The 23,094-nt window shown below is 37.4% G+C and overlaps 1 protein-coding gene across 1 annotated transcript in view; it reads left to right on the forward strand.

Annotated features, from left to right (window-relative positions):
* The window catches only part of LRP8 (LDL receptor related protein 8), a 236,734-nt gene that overhangs the window by 167,609 nt on the left and 46,031 nt on the right, over window positions 1-23,094 (forward strand). The window contains exon 4 of the mRNA XM_058175134.1: window positions 13,223-13,351. Within this exon, the coding sequence (XP_058031117.1) occupies window positions 13,223-13,351 (129 nt within the window). The remainder of the gene's footprint in view (window positions 1-13,222; window positions 13,352-23,094) is intronic.

Genomic DNA, 23,094 nt, shown 5'->3' on the forward strand with positions numbered 1-23,094 from the left:
TAGTGCTTAAGCCAGGATTTAAATACAAAATGTTCTGGGTAACAACAGTAGCTCTATTTACATTTAAACTAATGTGAATGCAGTTCCTGTTCAGTCCTCTCAGCTGAACTTTTCGAAACTAGGGAAAGATGCAAACAGCAAACTTTTCAAGGAAAATTGAAAATATTCAAGGAAAACATGTTTCGGTTTTCCTGACATATTCATTTGATTTCCTTTTCCTAACAAGACTTTTTGAAAAAGTAATTAGCAGTAGTTTTCCAGCATGTACCGCAATAAAACATAGTCCATCCAGCAACTGTTCAGCTGTTGTGATGGCATGTGCAAATGACCTTGGGAGGCAGAAGAAAGGACTGCAGTCTAGGCAACAGTCTGAAAAGAGAGAGAGCTCTGTCTGCAGGTGGGAGGAAAAGCTTGAGAAGCATTTCAGAAGGGCCCCTCATTAGTTTTCCATAGACTGAAAAGAGAGGAGGGGCTCTTGCAAGATTCTTTTTAATGTCCCCTTGCTTTGAAGTGATGATACTCCTGGTAGTGTTTTTTGTCTGGACTGCCTTGAAGGGGTAATATCAATATTATATATAAAACTGCAATTCCTGTAATACCAGTCATGTCAGATAGGATTTTCTGTGATTTGTAACCCAGCATACCTGGAGGGCATCAGTTTGAAGAAGACGGAGCCCATTTGAAACAATTCCCATCAGGATGTAACAGCCAGTTCTTTCATATGAGAATCATTATGCTGTACACACTTGCAATAGATTTATGTATGCATGAAGAAAAATCAATTTTCCTTATGCTATCACTGAAGTTGGATAAAAAAAGATTGGATGTCTCAGTTGCGAACATCAAGAAGACAAAGCCAAGAGTTCTCTCCCATAAACTTGGAGGGATAAAAGAACAGAAAAGGTTTAAAAAAAAAATTTTTTTTTTTAAAGTCTCATCTAAGTTTTTCTAGGTGCAAATAAATGCTAGGAGATACAATAAAGAAAACAATTTAATTCTTACAGAATACAGAATAATAGACTTGGAAAGGCCCTTGCAGGTCTTCTAATCCAACCTCCTCCTCAAGCAAGAGACTCTATACCATTGCAGACAAGTGGCTGTCTGCTCTGTGTTTAGTTTTAGGATATATGTTATTCTGTAATGTATAGCAGAATAGACCCTTATACTGTCATTCTTAAAGGCTGTAAGTAACATCTCTTTCCATAACCAGACCATTATTATAGAAATAGAAAAAGTTCAAAGCTAAGACAAGTTATACCATTGGAATAAAGCTTTTTTCTCTTTTGATCAAAAGAAGGATTTAATAAGAAGTGCTCCTTGAATTCTTTAAAGGGCATAATTAATTCTTATATTTTATAGTGGCTAAGTATATATTAATTATAGAGACACTCTGAAGCAGCTGTGTCCTTGATGAATGTCAAAACGATTGCAGCAATGGAAAGTTGGGTAATTAATTCCATGAATATTTATGATGGATTTCACAGGTACTAGCTATTCTTGCATGTTTAGATAGCCCTGAATGTATAATATTTCATAATAGTTATGAATGGATTGACAGCTGTGTATTGGATTTATAATTTAGTTTATATATCTATTCTTAAATAGTATACATAATCTAGAATATTTATGTTCCAGAATCATCTGTCCAATTCTAATATTTGTAATTATCTCAGTCACCAAGAGTCAAAATTTCTTAGTACATATCAAAACAATGGCATTTAATTGAATCCAAAGCTGTATATAAATACTTTCTGTTCATGGGAGGATTGTTTTATACCATATATTGTAGAAGAAAGGTGGGTGCGATGACTCAGTGGTTAAAGACCCTAAGCTTGTCAGTTGGAAAGCTGACAGTCTAGGTTCGGGATCCAAGTGCTGTGTGACAGGATGAGCTCTAATTATTTGCTCCAGTTCCTGCCCATCTTGCAGTTTTATCTACTCACATGCAAATGTGAGTAGATAAATAGGTACCACTCTGATGGGAAGATAACAGCATTCTGTATGCCTCGGTGTATAGTCATGCTGGCCCAGGGGTGAAATCTAAATTTTTTTGCTATTGGTTCTGTGGACGTGGCTTGGTGGGCGTGGCTTGGTGGGGGGTGTCATACAATTGGGTAGGCGTGAGTATGTAACCGTGTGACTGGGGGATCAAAAGACAGAAACCCATTAACAATGTCCTGTTGGACTATTTTTATTTTATTTATTTATAATTACATTTCTATACCGCACCATCTCCCGGAGGACTCAGGGCGGTTTACAGCCAATTATTAAAATACCCACACCAATACAATATAAATATAATAAATAACAATATTTAAAAAACAATTAAGAACAAATATTTACTGGCCGAATCACTAAAACGGTCAAAGACCGATTAAAACCCCTTAAAAATTTCGCTAAAATATGTCTTAGGCTAGTCCCGCTCGGTGAAATAATAAAGTTCATGTTTGAAGGCCCGGAGGTCGGAGAGTTGGCATAATCCCGGAGGTAGCTCGTTCCATAGGGCTGGTGCTGCCACAGAGAAGGCCCTCCCCCTGGGGGCCGCCAACCTACATTTTTTTTTTTACATTGTTTGGTCGACGGCATCCTGAGGAGGCACGCTTTGTGGGAGCGCACAGGTCGTTGGGAGGGAATCGGTGGCAGAAGGCGGTCTCGCAAATACCCTGGTCCTAAGCCATGGAGCGCTTTAAAGGTGGTAACCAGCACCTTGAATTGCACCCCAAAGGCTATCAGCAGCCAGTGCAGGCCGCGCAGGATGGATGTTATATGGGAACAACGCAGTGCCGCCTCTATCACCCGCGCGGCCGCATTCTGGACTAGCTGGAGCCTCCTGGTGCTCTTCAAGGGGAGCCGCATGTAGAGGGCATTGCAATAGTCCAGGCGGGAAGTGACGAGGGCATGAGTGACCGTGCGTAAGGAGTCCCGATCAAGGAAGGGGCGCAACTGGAGAATCAGGTGAACCTGATAAAATGCTCCCCTGGCGACAGCCGTCAAGTGTTCTTCTAAAGACAGCCGATCGTCCAGGAGAACGCCTAAGTTGCGCACTCTTCCCCTGGGGGTCAGTACTTCCCCCCCAACAGTCAGCGATGGCGTAAGCTGACTGTACCAGGATGCCGGAACCCACAGCCACTCAGTCCTGGAGGGGTTGAGCTGGAGCCTGTTCCTCCCAATCCAGACCCGCACGGCCTCAAGACACCAGCCCATCACCTCGATGGCTTCGTTGGGGTGGTTCGGGTTGGAAATGTACAGCTGCGTATCATCAGCATACAGATGATAATCCACCCCGAAACCACGGATAACCTCACCCTTCTCACTGGTCCCTTCCAGCCCTGGAATATCTTCTGAAGCTGTGTCTAGTGCCAGGTTTGTAGTCCTTCCTTCCTTCCTTCCTTCCCTCCATCTCTCACCCTCCCCCCCTCCCTCCTTTCTCTCTCTCTCTCAAAAACAAATCCCCCCCACATCCCGTTTTTCCTCCCAGCCTACCTGAAGCCTGCTAACCAAACCAAAAAATGGGGGCGGGGGTAGTCCATTTTTTGCCTAGCACCCAGCTAAGCTGCACGATCATCAGAGGTTTTTTTTTTTTTTTTACTTTTAAAAGCATTTTTTTCGGCCGAAGAAAAAATGCTTTTAAAAGTTAAAAAAAAACCTCTGATGATCGCACGGCTCCTCTGGGAATTGGGGGGGGGCAGGGATTTTTGCTACCGTTTCTCCGAACCACCCGCCGCCATTGCTACCAGATCAGGTGATCCAGTCCGAACCGGGAGCATTTCACCCCTGTGCTGGCCACATGACCACAGAATTTTCTTCGGACAACACTGGCTTTCTCAGCCAAGAAACAGAGATGACCATGCCTCTAGAGTCAGACATGACTGGACAGTGGAAACTTTTACCTTTATATAAGAAAAACATTCCAAACAAAAGTAACAGAAAACTCAAATAGATGTCTCTTTTTTGTAAATGTTAATGCTTGCTGAAGCTTAATAACTGGTGTACATTTTACCTATTTCAGTTCTGTATAAAAGGTCGGACAGTAATGTCAGGTATTTATCTTATGTCTATTCTATTGTACTTCTCCAATTAGTAAAATTCAAAGAAATATAGTGGAGGTGACCCTAAGATTAACTTGCTCTGACAAACTTCCTTAATGGAAAGAATTCTTCCATCAGTGGAAAGAACCTTTGGATCCAATCCAGCAAGGCTGTTTGTCATATTTGAAAGGTTCGCAACAAGACGCAGTACATGAATAGGACAGGGTAACACAACTGCTGTTTATTCACATAAATGAAAGCTATGTATTTTTGTAATTTTGTGTATTAAGAGTTGGCAAACTCTTAAATGTTAATGCTTGTGAGAATTCAAATATTACACCAGTGTAGCGTATTACATCTATTTGGACTGGAACCAAGGAGATTAGTTTGCGGTCTTTTCTCAGCTGTAAACTATTATTGGAGAATAGAAGCCTTTGAAATGAGGATATACAGAAGATTAATTAAAATATCCTGGGCCAAGCTTACATGATATGAGAAATACAAGGAGAAATAAGATTGTGAATACCATCAGGAAAAGGAAATTGGAATATTTTCAACACAGGCAATGAAAAATATCAAGTACTTCAATGCTGGGGCAGATTCATGCACTATATCAATGAAAGGCAGTATATATATTGGTTGAAAAAGCTATATGTAGTTAAAAGCATAGTTTTTTACAGTTAATAATATAAAAGTACTCAAAACAACAAGTAGCATTTGTGATTGTCAATCCCCAGTAGGAGAAGAAAGTAAAAGTATCAGAAGATTTGTTTTATACCATACTTCCTTCTCATTAGTTATCTGGCCAATAATGAATTTTCACCTTAGCTCAGGGGTATCAAACTCAAGATCCGCAGGCCAGATCTGGCTCATGGGGTGTTTAGATCTGCCTGGCGGGGCGGCCCTGAAAACAGTGAAGGACCAGCCTGTGGTGCCTCTGCCAGCGAAAATGGAGCTCGAGGGGGGGGGGGGGGCTCTGTTTTTCTGGCAGAGGGCTGCAGGAAGCCGTCGTGGGCACATGTCGAGCTGGCCACACCCACCCTGGCCATGCCCCCTGGCCCCCGAAATCAAACACAACCCTGATGTGACCCTCAATGCAATAAAGTTTGACACCCCTGCCTTAGCTTATGTTTTTAGTTTATCATAACAATAAAATGAGGAAAAATACTGTATGCACTTAAAAGATAACATGAATATGATAAATAAGGAATATATAGCATGGAAGTGAGCGAATTTAGCATGGATGCAATGTGAGGCTTCCTTCAGTCTGGAGGGAGCTCCACTCAGCAGAATTCGTATAATTACCACATCAGTTACTATATTATAACATTTTTTGTGTTCCTTAAATATTTTATGACTAGGGAATTTGTTTCTATTCTCAGACCATCACTCTAAGTCAATTAGCTGAGTTAGCAGTTCCTCTGTCCTTCCCAATGTGATTCAGTCTTTGATCATCTGCACTCTTCAGCCACATTCCAGAATACTTAACTTACACAGACCTCACTATGGCATCTGCTTGGACTTAATAATCACCTCAAAATACCTCTAACTTTTCCAGAATATGTAGAATCAACTTTTCTCACACTGTAGGGATTTTTAAAAATAATTTTTGGGATGGTTCCCTTTGACTCACAACTGAGCTTAATCGTATGGGTTTTGTGGGTCTTAACAAAAGTTTCAAAGTACAGAATAAAACAGTAAAGGAAATATCTAGTGCTATTTTGTTTTTAAGAATCTGCAGTGTTTTGTAATAGCAATTGCGCTTAAGACTTATATACCGCTTCATAGTGGCTATCTATAAAGATAGCCCCCTCTAAGCTGTTTACAGAGTCAGCATATTGCCCCCAAAAATCTGGGTCCTCATTTTACTGATCTCAGAAGGATGGAAGGCTAAGTCAACCTTGAGCTGCTCAGAATTGAATTCCTGAAGTGAGCTAGTCTGCATTACTGCATTTTAACCACTGCGCCACCTCAGCTCTTAAGAAAAATTGTAGCATTTATATATATATAATTTGTAGTTTCACCTTAATGAATTTTAAGATGTATAAACTGAGACAATGTATTTAACTATTCTTTGTTTAGTATTCCAGTTTTGCATTATTTAAATAAGATGACAGGCACCTTTACTTTGCAAGCATCTGATAAATAGAGAAAAGTGAGAATACTCATTTTGGTATCAATATCTGATAATGGTTTGAAGACAGCTTGAGTTGTAGAAAAGATGAATCTAAACTTAATCTCCTCTTCTTCTTCCCCTTCCTCCTCCTCCTCCTCCTCCTCCCCTTCCTCCTCCTCCTCCTCCTCCTCCTCCTCCTCCTGCTCCTGCTCCTCCTCCTCCTCCTCCTCCTGCTCCTCCTCCTCCTCCTCCTCCTCCTCCTCCCCTTCCCCTTCCCCTTCCTAAGTAATAAGAGATTGGAGATGGAGGTATGTTTTCTTGAACTTATGGTTCATGAAGGGGCAAGTGACATTATGGAAGTTTTGATCCACATAAGTCTGTGACTTGCCAGCAGCTTTATTGGTGGAAACAGACTTTGTCCCATCTGCATGTCTTAAGTATCCAAAAGTTTGCTGTTTTTTTAAGTTTACTTCCTGATAATTCTTATTGTCAGGGTTCCTTTATCTCTTGAGGCTATTTACCTAAAGTTAAATTATCATTTACATAATGGCATTAACACTTCTTGAGATCCATTCCACTTTCATAATTGTCTGAACAATATGTTCATTAAGAAGGGTGGACTTATTGGAAAAGAACATCTAATCCAACATTCTGTACGTCCTGTCTAAAATGTAGGGATTCATTTCCTAAGAGGATAATTACATGTGAAACCTATATATAAGCACAATCACTGATCTTTTCAGGCAGGCCAAGGGGACGGAGAGATAAACTGCTGTTTCATATTCATAGAAAGTCATTATTTGGAAAAGAAAACCACACACAAGTGCTAGCCGTGCAGTCTTCTTCAGACTTCCCTATGAAGCATGTGTTAAAATGCTTACTGAACAGCTTCATGAATGAGATCTTTTCTACACAAGAGGAGCATCTGTGTATCACAGCATAATTGAAATCGCATACTCTATTTCTAATTACAGCTTTCCGAGTGTTCATTCACCAGGCTTATGTGTGGTCTGTGTTCGTTCAGCTGTGAATGAAACATTTCACATGCAAAGCATTTCTGAGAATACTGGCATAAAGCCTGGTGAACCACTGGGATAGTTCAGGAACAAGCTGGTGCCCATCCTTGTTCTGAAAACCCAAAGAATGCCTTTCAAGTCCATTTCATCAGCTGTCTCTTCCTTTTTGATGAGTTGATTCAAATTCCTGGTTCTGTTGTATGTGACCTTCGGATCATCTTTATGTCAGAGGTGAATGCAAAACATCTGAAGAAGGCAGGCTGCATATGAGAGGTTCTCTCTTTGAAACCTGAAAGTCTTTGTGAAATGAACCCTTAAGACCTGTGTCAGTATTTCATTGCTCACATGAATTCGATTTTAATGCCCTGATTTTGTTCTGAGTTTGATGTACCCCACCCAGATTGAGATTGGGGTAAACTATAAATATTGTAAAATAAATATTAAGAAGGATTGCTTCCAGTAACTCAACATGTAGTACAGAATCATAAAATTGAAGGATTTATAAGCTCAATAGGCTAATTGTCCTTCACTGTAAAAAATCCAAAAGCAGAACACCCTAACAGATGGCCACCATCTGAATAACTGCTGTTCTTACTGCTAAAATAGGTATCTCAATACTCAACCTGCTACTAATCTGCTGCTACTAATTCTGTCTTTTTGCCTCTAAAACAAGTCTCAAGTATTTGAGGAACCCTCTCTTCTAACTCTTTCCTCTCTAAGCTACACAATATTCTTTCTATAGTACAGGTATACGTTTTCTAGGTTGGTTTACTCTTTAATGATTCTTCCCTGAAATTGTTCCCTGTTTTATCATTTAGAGATTAAACTAATGCATAATTTAAGTGATGAAGTAAACTATGCTACTTGTGATGTGGAAACGATATTATTAATGCAATGTAACATCAATTAGGTTTTTTTAAGTGTGTGTGTTTTGAATGTACTGTGTGAAGCCATAAACAGTAATTTTTTTGTGTGCTTGTAATTTGAATCATTATTATCCCTTTCTTCTGTTGTTGGGATTTTTATTAATGGAAAATGATCGCAACTCCTCCTTCACCAGATAATTTTAAGTTGGCTATGTATTTCCTAGCTATCTTGACACTTTTCTGCTTTCTTGGCTTTAGATAGATTGAGAAAGGTATTTTTATTGCAACTCTCAGCTTTCCATATCAGACTTTAGCTGTGTTTTAGTTTTCTTAATACTATCTATGGACATTCTAAATCATCCAGATCATCTAAATCTTGTCCCAAAGATTCTTTTTCCAAAGGCAACTGGGCTTTCTTTGTTTTTTCCTTTGAAAATGTTCAGTTCTTCAGAACTGAAGAAAGCTTCTTGGATGAGAAGCGAAATGTTTTCAGAGGAAGAAAAAAAAAACCCAAGAAAGTCCAGGGTTTTTTTTGGAAAATCACCTTTGGGACTTTATTAATACTGTCCCTACAGATCTGGACTATTGGTTTTGCTTATCCTTAATGAGTTCCAATTCATCCCTTTCTTATACAAGCCTCTCTTTATTTCTTCCCAATCTTGTGTTGTTTTCTTTTTCTTATTGGCAACCATGTTATTTTCATTTTGTTTTATAATTGGTGCCCGCAAGACAAGTGTTTTTATCTCAGTTCTTCTGAGAATACAATTAAACAATTCCTTCTGTTCATTTCACTCTAGAACATACTGCCAGCAGTTGCTTGAAGTTCAGCAGTATTTAAAAAGAGTTAAGAAATGAATGAGGTATTTCCAAAATGGAATTACTCTGTATGTTGTCAATCCTTTAGAGATTAGTTGTCTAATCCCTTGAAGATTTTAGCTTAATCTTGTATTCTGGGAAGTGGGAAATCTCCACTTCGTAGAACTCTTTTCTGGGCACTTATGAAGTTAGAGATGCTAATGTTTCATGATTGCCCAAAAGTTCCCTAGCCCAAATATTGAATGAAGTACTGAGCACCAGCAATGTCACTAGTACTTGAAATCTAGCTGGATTATTGATGAGCCTAATTCATGAATTTAAATCCTTAGTAGTCTCAAAGGATTATATTAGACAGTGTGTGAATCTAGTGCCTCCGAAAACAGTGGGACACCTGAACCAGTAGGAATTAAGTGCTATTCACAGAGTTTCACTGGCTTCAATACCAAGGGTATAAGAATCATATGTTGAGCAATAGGATGGATTATATATGTAGCTGCTAATGCCTGAGGCTGAATTAACAGTTTACGCATAATATTTGTGAGAAACCTTGGATCTTCTTAGTATGCTGTTTCATATTTTATAAGAAATCAAACAAATTGGGAATCTTAAAGCAGTGATACTGGTAAGCAGGCCTTCTTGTTCAAAATAACATTTCCCCAAAATAGGCCTTGTTTCATGCTCTCGGAAACTGTCTAGTCTATTATTGAAAAATTGAAAAGATCTGCAGGTTTCCCATAAGAAGTAGGGGCTGATTTTTATTTTTTTGCATGCCCCTCGAGCACCTGTATGGTGAGAACCCGACAAATGGTCATGTGAAAGTCAATGTTTGTTATCTAGCCATTCCCTTGATTATATATGTATATATATAATGCTTCTGTGCCTGAAAAGCTCAGCAGTAGCACAAGAGGAAGCCAAGCAATGGGGCGCCAGTTAGGCTCAACAATTTTAATGAAAGAATTTGTCCTGTTGGGGTGTAAAGAAACCAAGAATGAATGGGCCATTGGTTGTGGCAAGTCAATGGACTCGTCTTGCTTGTCTTCCCTCTTGTCTCTGTATAAATAAAGCATTGTTGTCCATCCTTGGCATTTGTGCCTCATGGTGATAAATTGGTCTTGATGTGTCTGACATTTTAACCAAGTCTTTTTAATGGTCTGTTTTTGAAAGTCTCTGTTTTCCCTAGGTTTTGCACCAACATAAACCTTGACAGCACTCCCTGTCATTTATCAGGTTAACCCTTTCTTTATCCTAGGTTGGGGGGGGGATTCAAAATGCAAGTTGTTAAGCCACAAAAAAGATGAAAGTGATGGAAGCAAGCCATTGTTAAGTAGACACAATTTGCACCTGCAGCTGAGTTTTTACTTGCAGCCTGCTGTTGATATTGATCAACATTTGCTTCCAATTGAAACATTAACAAATGGATGGCCTTTTTTCCTAGAATTTTTTTTGCACTGATTTGTCATTTGTTAACTGTAATTTTTCTTCTTAACTCTGTATCTCAAAATGCAAGTTAAAAGGCCAAAATTAAAATAAAGCCAAGTAGCCTTTAACTCCTTGCCTATTGGCAGCTTCTATTTGTTAGTTAATTATTCAGTTTTGTGTAGTTGTTGGGATATGATGGAAAGGACTATTTGCACATGCTTCCTTCTCCACTCAATTGCAACTAAGAGGGTTTTGTCCTGTGTTTTGTAAGCAACTTTGAGTGCTGCCAAAGAGGAAAGGTGGCATGAAAATCAGATAAATGAATATTTTCCATCCAACTATTGCATCACAGCCTAATTATTGTATTCCTAGTTCCAGAATTCAAATCCTAGAATTTAAGCCTGCTATGTGGAGGATGTTAGTTTGGAGAAAAAATTCTCTACCTCATTGAAATGATTAATCTCATGATTTTTTTTATAAAGAGTATATACTTTCCTGCTGTTCTCCTAACCAACATCCTAACTTATCTGCTAACTATAATTCACTAAAACTGTTTATATTTTCATTACTTGTTCTCCGAAAGAATAATAACAACAACAACAACAACAACAACAACAACAACAACAACAACAACAGAGTTGGAAGGGACCTTGGAGGTCTTCTAGTCCAACTCCCTGCCCAGACAGGAAACCCTACACCACTTCAGACAAATAGTTGTCCAATCTCTTCTTTAAAATTTCCAATGTTAGAGCATTCACAATTTCTGGAGGCAAGTTGTTCTACTGATTAATTGTTCTAACTGTCAGGAAATTTCTCCTTAGTTCTTAATTGCTTCTCTCCTTGATTAGTTTCCACTCGTTGCTTCTTGTCTTACCCTCATGTGTTTTGGAGAATAGTTTGACTTCCTCTTCTTTGTGGCAGCCCCTGAGATATTGAAACACTGTTATCATGTCTCCCCTAGTCCTTTTCATTAAACAAGTTTAAATCATATTACCCCTGGGGTTTTTCCTGATATTAAAAAATACTTTTTCTGTTATATAAACTGAGAAGAACAATTGCTCACAGACTTGTTCTCAAATAATGTCAGAAGACCTCTAATTTTATTGTTTTCCCCAGTTGCAGTCTCTTACTGTACTCTGTTTTGGGAAAGTTTCAAACCCATGTATATAAAAATAAAATGTAGTTGTTAAACTAAGGGAAAAACATCTATAGCTGGAGGGACTAATTAGAATGTCATCAATATATTCATCTACTATATCATATATAATATACAATAGTATACTACAGACCTGTATATTGCATGAGTCAGAAAGAAGGTTAAGAAAATATCTACAGACCTCTCACATCCTGGACATAAACATTTCAACTCGTCCCCTCGGGACGCCGCTATAGTGCATTGCATGCCAAAACAACTAGACACAAAGAGACTGAGTTTTTTTCTAATACCAGCACTCTGCTGAACACGTAATTCCCACGTGTCTATTTATCTATGTAGTGTGGCTGTACTACTTTTACCCTTCTCATCTGTTCTACTACCTTCTCTTATTGGTATCATTATTATTATGATTAATATGATTATTTTGTTGTTTTGCATGTGCATTGAGAGCATATGCATCAGAGACAAATTCCTTGTGTGTCTAATCACACTTAATTCTATTCTATTCTAATATAAAATGTTAGTGGTGCCATCTTTATGACAGCTGATCAGATTTAAGTAATATATGTTTCTACCTATTTAAGTATTCCAAACATAAAAATGAATACCTAAAAAAGAGAATGCAACTAGGGGACAGTTGGTATAATTGGAGAAATATTAAATATTGCTCTCCAGTATTAGAAATTTTCATAATTTTGCATATACAAAATTAAGGCATTTCTGCATCTAAAAATGCAGTCATTATTAGCTTTCCTGAAGTGAGGTCCATTAAAATAAGCTGGGCTTACTTCCAAGAAAATTTATTAGATTATTGTTTGTAAGCAGTCATTGGCTTCAGGGTTATCCTTATCAGTGCTCTAAAATATGTATTAAGTAAACATCGTCCATAAATTTGTTCACCATGTCAAACACTACACTTTGTATGTCCTACATTATTAATACTGTCTTACATTATTTATTTATAGATTGTAAAGTGAATGTGAGGCTTATTCCAAGGCAATTTTGGGTGTATTTCCATTTTGTTTTCTAAATTTTGTATTCTCCTCCACAGAAAAAAAAACCACACACAATCCCCGGTGGGAGGGGGTATATTTATATTCCCAGATGATGCAGTCATAAAAAAAAGTTTGTACTCTGTAGAGTTTCTAAAATTTATAGAATAGAATAACAGAGTTGGAAGGGATCTTAGAGGTTTTCTAGTCCAACCTCCTGCTTAGGCAGGAAACCCTACACCACTTCAGACAAATGGTTATCCAATATTCAGACAAATGGTTATCCAATTTCTTTTTTTTTTTAAAGGAAAAAAGGATGGCCATCAAAGAAATTATTATGTTATCAAGAGTGTTCACTGACAGCATATATACAAGCAAGAGTAAATATTTCACCATAAAACCACTACACAGAAAGCTAATTTCAATGAATTGATCAAATAAGCAGCTTCCCTAAATTATCTTCCTCTCTTTGAAAAAAAAAGTCAGAAATACATTTTGTAATTTTTTACTCCAGTTGTATGTGGGTCAGTGAATTTAAGCAGTATTATTTTCTCATTTATGAATAGTTCCTTCATGAAAAAAAACCTGAATCTACGCAGATTGCACTATTTGTGTTGCATAATATCTTGGATAAATTCATTTTCTGTAACTGTTTTATTTGAAGCTTTTAGAGATATGAGAGAGAAATAGTTTCTTTCAGAACTATTATAAATAATGTCTACACTTTGTAAAAATCAAAGCAATGCTGGGTGCGATACAATATATTTTTGGCCTGGGTAACTTTAACTGTGTTCCGTTTGTTTGTTTTCTTAGCCAAACAAGTATGTCTAGCTGAAAAAATTAGCTGTGGAGACTCCAGCAATAAATGCATTCCTGCGTCTTGGAAATGTGATGGAGAAAAAGACTGTGAAAGTGGAATTGATGAAGCTGGTTGCACTAACAGTAAGTGTAAAAACACAGTAAGATGTGCTTGCTAGTCTAGTGCCTATACTCCACATCCTTTCCCTCCTATCTTTCTTCTCTGTGTTATTTGCTCTGTATGACTGTGTGGTGCATCAAGTTGCTTTATCCTATTAGATTCCCTGAAAAGAGAGGAAGTGAAATTCATACTAACATTGGACAGATAGCATATTGCCCTGCATTATGCTTCATTTTGACTTCTTTCTTATTTAGCATGATTTGCTAAGAGAGATTAGTAAATAAGCCATGGGTAGCCTGGCAGAGTTTGAAAAACCTGTTGTTGTTGTTTTTGTTTTCAAATGTGGCTTAAAATGTTGTGTAGGCAGGCTTCATGGCTTATTTCCAAGTTTGGTTTTGTGTTCTGCCCCAGCTTTTAACATATCCAAAGTTACAAAGATAGAAATACTAAAAATAGTTGGGCCAAAAAGCTAATGTATTTAACAAACCATGGTTAAAGCAAACTGTAGCTTAATATGCAGGTCTCATGAATACCTCTTTTTGGTTCATAGTGTAGATGTCTTTGGGATAGTTGTTAACTCCAGAACCATTGCTTATACAATCAAAAGGGTGAAAAAATTAACATTTTAATCAGGGCCCTATTTGTTTTCAAAGGAGCAACTGACACACTAGTGGATGAAAATCTGTAGAGCAGCTGTGGTTCTACTAAATAAAACATTCACACTATAAAGCATATTAAAATATAAGGTTGTAATAAAAGAGAATATTTGTAGCTCAAGGTTGACATGAGGGGTCCTTGGTGCTCTCTGAGCTTGGTGTCTTCTTGCAGATGTTTCATTACCCAAATTAGGTAACATCAATAAGATTAATGTGACTTCTAGGTTCCAAGGGCTACAGTACAATTTTTTTAAGGTTTTGTTTGAAATGATAAACTGTTCTTATTTTATTTGTTACATTCAATTTTTTGTTAGCTTAGACTTGGGGATATAGAAAATGAGATAAATATTACTATATGCAATATGACGTTTCTGTGTCTTCAGTACTCGAATGAGCAAAAGGCAATTGTTTCAAGCAATCAGCTCATGAATCTATTTTTCTCTTTTCTATATTTCTATGTCTTGTAAATTTCTATATGTGAAAAAAGAATTCCTGTATAGAAGAAATTACATAAAGTAGAAAAAGTACCTTCCATGCCTTTAGTGTAAATTGATATATTTCAAACTGGAATTCGTTTGGCAGTCTATTCTTATACAGTACTCAAGAATAAATGAACCTTATAAAGAAAGCTGACAGTCATCAAGATTTTTACTTTTCTGATGGGAGAATTTTTTTAAAAAATGCATTCCAGTACTGACTGTGGAGGAAGAGGTTTCCTTCCTCTTGAAATTAGCTGGATTCCTATCTAGAGTTGTAACAGGTACGCTGTCAGATATATTCACAAGCTTAATGTATCAGCACAAAACTGAACTATATGATGAACCAATGACTCAAGGTACTGTATATTATTCATTGCCTCAGATTCTCTTTATTCTTTGGAAGTTTTAATTTCTTTTTCTCATAAAGAACTCTTACTTTCCACAAACAAGCTGTTTGGTTGAAAATTATCTTTTCCTTGCTCTTATTCTTGATTCCCATTTTCCTTCTCTTTTCAAAAGATTGTTTAGTTTTATTGACTTTTTCCTTTTTATATCTCGTTTTTGTTCTTTGGTTGTCTCCAAATATGGTTTTAGAGGTTGACAGCAGATTCTTTTGCTGTCTATTCTTTCTAAAATGGGAGGCCCCTTTTTCCCCTTTACATGGGTGTTTGAAAACTCCTGGCAGGTCTCAAGCTCATCTCTTGAAATGTGAAACCTCCTGTCACATTAGCGCCTCTGTCTTCCAGAGAAAGTTTCTCCATTTCAAAGTAATATCAACCTCATCAATTACACATTGGTCTTTTTGAAAATGAGTTCCTCGGTGATAAAAGTAGTTTCTCTCACTTCACTATGCTAAAAATCCAAGAACTTTGAAACTTAAAAATCAGAAAAAGGGTGGAAGAGAATTAGACAATTGCTTAATTAATTAGGGGGGGCTTAATAGGTTTGAAATGTGACAATTACAGCAAGGTGATACACTCAACTTTTTTGTTAGGTAGGATTGGATCACAAAGCAGAACTTTGGTAATGAACCCAAATTGTGAGGAATTCTTTAGAAAATAATCAACCAGGGTAGGAACTTTCCAGATGGCAATGCGGGGATTTTTATAGCCATTGTTAAATTTGCCTATTTAAAGTGAAGAATTATGTCATATATGCCTACTAGGCAGTCAGTACCTGAGATGTGTAAGTGAGCCAATCAAAAATCTATTTTCTCCACATTTCTCTAATTCTGAATTCCCTGCAAGTTTTCAAAAGTCCCTCCCCAACTCCATAAAAGTATTGGCCTTCCCAAATATGCCACTTAGTTAAACAGAAAAGAAACAATTTAATACATGAAGGTCTGTGAAGGCCCATACAGGCTACCATATCCATAACGATTCTGTCTTAACTGGTAATTTGCCTTGTGAAGAAAGTATCCACAGGTTTTCAGCATGCTGTTCTTGAAATTTGTTTTGTGAATTTAGAGCATTTCTATTCAGCATTGGGGGTATTAATAAGAAAAGCAGTCCTAACCCTCAGGCTTACAGTCTGAAGGAACTTCACACACAAAGAAAAGAGATGGCAAGAGAAAAGGAAAATAATACACAGATTGCGATTCTTAACAGTCACACTGTTGTGCATATATAGCAGTGGAACGGCAATAATGCAACCAAAAGTAGTTGGTTTTCTTGGATGAAAACAAAAAAGGAGTCCCAAGTTGCTGGTGATTGATTCTCTTTTCTCTGCTGAATTTTGAAAGCAGTCACTGGGCCATGTAGGAATTAGATGAGACATAAGACTTTCAAGAGAATCATGCCATATCATTTCTTTGTTTGTTTTTGGTGGGGAGGAAGCATAACAAAGGATAGACAAGTATTCTAAGAGACCAATTCTTTAAATAACTATGTAAGCAGCATTCAGTTAAACATTCAGAGTTTCAGTCTCTTTCTCCTCCCCCTCCCCCACCCCGCCATTTCTATGCTCAAAGGAGAATGTATGTACAGAATAGTTTGATGGCCCAATTAGTATTACATTGTGTATCTATCTTGAGCTGTTGCTGTGTTGAATTCCCTATAGAATTAATCAAGATCTTCAGTTGGAACTTGTCTGGCAATATCTGATTGCTAGCATAATCATGATCATCCTTTCTCTTCAGATCCCCTTCTCCTTTTGGAAATCTCTGCCATGCTACTTGATCCTATGCTACTTATCTTCCTGTTTGGTATCTTCAACCATTTTGGAACCCGCATCTCTTCAGCAGTCCAAGACTATCTATCTCTGCTTGCTAACAATTTTATTTTTCCCCTTCCCTCTAAGTTCACATCTGCTTCTTCCAGTTCCTTAGCTCATTTCAGCTTTCCTTTCCTGTGAGAGATTCTGCAAATGTAACAGCATATCTGATTCTTCTCTTTGTTCTTTCTCAGGCTCAGCTTATCATTCACAGCTACAATCTTTATGTCTGGTGATCTTGCGACAGGATAGTATACAGCCCTATCTACTCCATTCTGTATCAAAGTTCTTTCCATATATTTTTCATTGATGTTATATTGATCTTTAGTATTTATTATAATTTTGTAATTTACATTACAAAAGTACGTGAAAACTGCTGCGATATTATTGCTGTGAAGTAAACAGGAAAGGAATCAATATTACCTTGCTCAAAATTATTCCAAGCCCCTGAAAAGTTTAGGACTGTATTTGAAAACCTGGTGTCTGCCAAAACAGAGATGAAGTCTCAAATAAGGAAGAAACTTTTTCCCTAAGGACTAATATTGTCAGTTTAGCCCTGTGAAAATTTCTTCATCTATCATTCTGTAATTTCTAGCTTCAGCAAATGATTGCAGTGACTGTGAAAGTAATCTGTCTTCTTTGACTCAATCAAATAGCTCGCCTTGGAAAGTCTGAGTTAAATAAGGTGTAATAAAACGTTGGCCCTCATCTGAGAATTCAGATAATAAAATGAAATACATCTTTTTCAGGAGGCAACTCTGCTGACATATGGAGTGCTTTCCTAAGAGATAGTAGAGAACCTCCAGTTTGAACTGCTCTGAAACATTAGTGGTAGAATAAACAAAAGATGCAAAGGGGTTTGAATACAAAAAGCAGAGACCCTCTCTCCATTTAATTTGCAATATGTTGGAAATCTAAAGACTGAAGTGGGACACCAAAAGAAGTTTAAAAAAGCCCTTTCCCGAGGCAATAGTTAATCCCACAAAGAATACATAATGTAAACTCATTTTACTTCTTTTTATGTGCTGAACTTGGTTTATGCAGTAGAATAGAATGTTTTTTATTGGCCAAGTATGATTGGACACACAAGGAATTTGTCTTGGTGCATATGCTCTCAGTGTACATAAAAGAAAAGATACGTTCATCAAGAATCATAAGGTACAACACTTATTGATAGCCATAGGGTAAAAATAAGCAGTCAGGAAACAATCAATGTCAATATAAATCGTAAGGATACAAGCAACAAAGTTACAGTCATAAGTGGAAGGAGATGGGTATTGGGAACGATGAGAAGATTAATAGTGTAGTGCAAATTTACTAACTAGTTTGACAGTGTTGATGGAGTTATTTTTTTATTATGGCCAGAATATGCCATTAGCCATTCTAATGACTTTCTAGAACCAGAACTGGTAAAAGCTTTTGTTATCAAATTGAGCTTTTCTTGGCATACAGGAAATGAGATCACAAATTTAAACCAAACATTTGTGATGTATATGATTACAGCATTCATCAGAAGCTTACTCTTTGTCAGTCAATCTTTTAGTGTATATACCACTTTTCTCTCATTGGAAACAAGCAAGCATACACACACTATTGGATGATTCCAGCATAATACGTTGTGACACTAAAATATTTGGTAACTATAGGTAATCCTTGATTTATGACCATTCAAAATTCTGATGGACCCTGAAAAAACTATTTAGGACTGGGATTCAAAGTTCTCACATCTCTCCCAGTCATATGACTGCATTTTGACCATTGAGCAACCAGCCCACATTTACAGATACTTGCAATCCCATGACTGCAATTTATCATTTTTTCCTCAGAAACTATCACTTCTAGTTTCTGGTAAAAAAATGCCCTTAGCAAATGATAGGTTTGCTTAATGACCACAATGTTTGCTTAATGACTGCCACAAAAATCATAAAATTGGACTTGGTCATATATAGTGACCCTCTTTACAATCATCATAATTTATAACTGAAATTGCGGGCTCAATTATTGTTGTAAGTTGAGGAGTATCTATCAAGGGCCAGGGAAATCAGGAGATTCAGGCAGTTCAAATGAGTAAAAAGATTTATTGCAAGCTTAAGCTCTTTACACAAATCGGAGCTACTAATGGTCCCGGGAAATGAGCGGGAATTCACAAGGTATTCAAAGTGGGATGGACCTCTTGTGGGCATGCAGGGACTCGTAACTTATGGTGCATTTGACCCCTCATTTGGGCTCAGCCTGGTCATCGGCTACATTATCTGTATAACATCTTGTTAAATGCATTTATATTGTAAATTTTCCCTGATTCCATTGTAAAATATTCCACTGCAAATTGGAAAAAATGACTTGTTCCTGGCAGTAGAATCTAGGAGATGAACTCCCAGGTGAATAGATGTATAAAGCTATTTGGCACAGGATAAGATGCTTAGGAATTGCCCAACCCAAACAATTTACCATGTAATTCTAACCAATAAGTTCTAGTATTAACTTTGGAGCGATGTAGACTAAATTATACAGGTAGTCCTCAGTTATAATTGGGATGGCAATTTCGTCACTAAGCAAAGCACTTCTGATAGTCCTGGTGGCGGTCATTAGGTGAGAACTTCATGCTCTTCCTCTCCTGCTATGCACATCTCCAATTCAACACTGCCCCTCATTTACCCCACCCACTTCTGTGCCTTTTGGGCCACCCTGCATTCCCCAGCCATCCCTGCCATACCCTACAGGCACCATCATGGCACTTTTCCAAGGTTTTGCATTTTAAAAACCCTGTTCTTGTTTTCATTTCACCTCATCCTTTTTTTTAAAAAATTGTTATTTATTTCATTTTATAATGACACTCTCTTATAAGAAATGGTATAGAAACATGGTACAATTATAATTTAGACTCTTCCAATTAAGCCAAAATTAAACTAAGTTGCTATACTAGTGGGGTTTATAAGTGAGTTTGGTTTAGTGCTAGAAACCAGGCTAGAAACCAGGAGACCCTGTGTTCTAATTCTGCCTTAGGCATGAAAGCTGCCTAGGTGACTTTGGGCCAGTCACTGTCCCTCGGCCCCTGCTGTCAAACTCGGCTGACAAGCCAGTCGGTCAATTCCTGTCGCAACTAATGGATTAACACTCAGTTGATCTGGAAAAAAAGTACTTGCGTAAAAACACTAGGAAGAATAGAAAAGGGTTTATAGAAAAATAGAAAAAGGGTTAATGTCAAAATATATTAAATGCTTGGAATCGGGGTGTCTGTCTGTCTCTGCGTGCCTACCTTCCTGTCCCACTAGAGTATTTCCATAGAGAGAATTAAATTAATGGAAATGGAGATTTTATGGTGTAATGACCTCATTAACATATTCTGGGAACATTGCTTGGTATATCATTATTCAGCATAGTTGTACCATTGGGAGCTTAAATGGTCATAGCTGCAAGGTTTTTCTTTCAAACTGTATTTTTTTAAATTCCTTTGGCTCAAACTATGTTATTCTTATTTTTTCCATTGATTCAGAAACTGATGTTTTTGACATGTATTGCCAGGATATGTTTTATCTCCTGGCCATTTATTTGTTTCAGAATTTGAAATATAATACATTCTATTTCTTCTTTAAAAATTTAAATTCTGTTAGCCGTAATTTGAATATGTATTTCCATATACTAAATGTTAGACACTAATATTTTTTTCCTAAGTGATTATTCATTTGAATCCATTTTAAGAATGTAAGAATCTAATATTCTATTTTTATATCATGCAGTATTGATATCTATATTTCATTAATTTTATTCATCCGAAAGGAAGATTTTAAGAATGGTATTTTATTAACACTCAACTGTCTTTGCCTTTTAGTTTGTTTTCTATATATTTTCCAGTGTCTAGCAAATACTGATCCAGCTATCACTAGAATATTCAGGGAAAAACTGAAAATTCATTCATATTTAATACATAAAAGATGTATAATGAATGTCATAAATGTGCCTAACATTCCATTGAATTTTACAGAAATTATGGTTTAATATAGTTGAATGTTTAATTGTTTCAAAATAAGGGAACAAATTAACTTATTTCAACATAGCAGTACTAACTATCACATCTATTCTTTTCAACTATGTCAAATGAAATAACTATATGTAATCAATTTAAACCAAACTGGAACAAACAAACAAAAAAATAGAAATATTTAAGTCAGAATTAATTCTCTATGAGTAACACCAGTCTGCCTCATTGAACTATATAATATTTTGATCACACCTACATAAAACTATTAAAAGGAGCAATTATTAATTTTATGAAAGTTAGTCATTTAGGAGAGCCAGTTTGGACTAGTGGTTAAGGCACCAGGCTAGAAAGTGGGAGATGGTGAGTTCTAGTCCCACTTTAGGCATGAAGCCAACTGAGTTACATTGGTCAGTCACTTTGTCTCAGGCCCAGGAATGGGGTAATGCCAAACCATCAAGAAAACTTCAGGGACTTATTCAGGCAGTTGCCAGGAGTCCAAAACCTACTTGAAGCAATCTCCTCCCAAAGATCATTCTTTGCATTGCAATTCTGTTGGTGGTTATGTGGAAGACAGTTGTAGAATAGCATATATTTATGTGCTCACAAAATTCCTTTATTTGAAAAGACTGAAAAGAGAAGTATAACCTAGCAATTAATATTTTTTTATCTTCAAGTAGAGCTGCCACCTAAACATCTTTTCTGGGCCTAGGGCAGTGATGGCTAACCTTTTCCGGATCGAGTGCCCAAAGCGTGTGTGCGAATGCTCGGATGCGCACCCGAATCCCCAAAATGCAATGCATGTGCGACCTCCGTGCATGTGCCCTGCCCCCCATGCATGCACAAGCACGACCCCCTGCACACGCCCCGTCCCCGCGCATGCATGTACGGCCCCTGCATGTGCCCCACCCCCATGCATGCGCAGCAGAGACCCGAAGACCAGCTGGCCATCGGGAAGCGCACACGCATGCACGGCAGAGCTGAACTGGGGCGACGGCTCATGTGCCCACAGAGAGGGCGCTGTGTGCCACCTCCGGCACGCGTGCCATAGGTTCGCCATCACGGGCCTATGGTATCCATTCCTGAGCTGCCAGGGATTTTGATGGAGGGAGCTCCCTAAAATCAGGGGATGGAGCTGAAACAAGAACTAAATCTGATTTCACTTCATTTCCATATGCATTTAATTAAAATGAAATCTGCTAATATGATTATTTTCCCATCTATATCTTTATAATTTTTCTCTTCTGCCTCACTAGAAATTAAAGCTTAGAAACATCATTTTAAAGTCTCTGGGAACTGCATGAAAGATTTTTTGGAGGCTTGATAGCTCCATTTGTGTAATTCTTCTTTAGCCCATAATGTGCTTGCCATCTCCATTTCTTGATGTATCAAAATCCCTCCCAGAAAAGCTGTGAAAGAGAGATTCCACTGTATAGGTAGTCCTTGATTTATGACCATAATTGAGCCCCAAATTTCTGTTGATAAGTGAGACATTTGTTAAGGGAATTTTGCCCCATTTTATGACCTTTCTAGCCACAGTTGTTAAGTGAATCACTGCAGTTGTTAAGTTAGTGACACAGTTGTTAAGTGAAACTGGCTTCCCCATAGACTTTGCTTGTCAGAAGGTGACAAAAGTTAATCACATGACCGTGGACACAGCAACAGTCATAAATATGAGTCAGTTGTCAAGCATCTGAATTTTGGTCACATGACCATGGAAATGCCGCAGTGGTCATAAGTGTGAAAAAATAGTCATGTCACTTTTTTCAGTGCTATTATAATTTTGAATGGTCACTAAACAAACAGTTGTAAGTCAAGGACTACCTATACAAGGCATAGTCCTTAACCTCCATAGTCATTTTAAAAAGTGTATTTTTTAAAAAAATTAAAATTCTTTGGGATTCAAAATGGTTCCAAGGAAACTATTCTAAGATGTCACACTAACTGTTTCAGGAATAGTACTTCCTGCCACAATGGATTTTTCTAAGGCATGTTCTCATTATGTGAAATGGTTAACAACTCCAACATGTGAGCTAATAGACTATCACAGCCTCATTTGTTTCTGGGGAATCTACCAAGCTAATTGGACATGTAAAATTACGACTATAGCTGACAGGTCTCCTCTGAGCTGGAGAATAACTGGAAACAATTTCCTCCATTTTCAGAACAATTACTGTACAAATGGAAAATAACACTCAAAATGCTAATTGATCACAATACCCAATGTCTTGGTCTGAGGGCAGAAAAGTTTAAGTGAACTAATAAATCAGCTTGTGAGTAACAAATTGGAAGATTTTATTTGAACTAGATATATCCTCTATGCAATTCTGTATGTACCTCCATGTAATAATGTACCGTACAACCATATATTTTTGTTATCTTTTCAGAGAAAGGAATATTATCTTTATTAGCTCTCCTAAAATTATCATGACTTATAAGTGCTT

Source organism: Ahaetulla prasina, chromosome 3 (genome assembly GCF_028640845.1).
Source record: "Ahaetulla prasina isolate Xishuangbanna chromosome 3, ASM2864084v1, whole genome shotgun sequence".
Taxonomy (NCBI): Eukaryota; Metazoa; Chordata; class Lepidosauria; order Squamata; family Colubridae; genus Ahaetulla; species Ahaetulla prasina.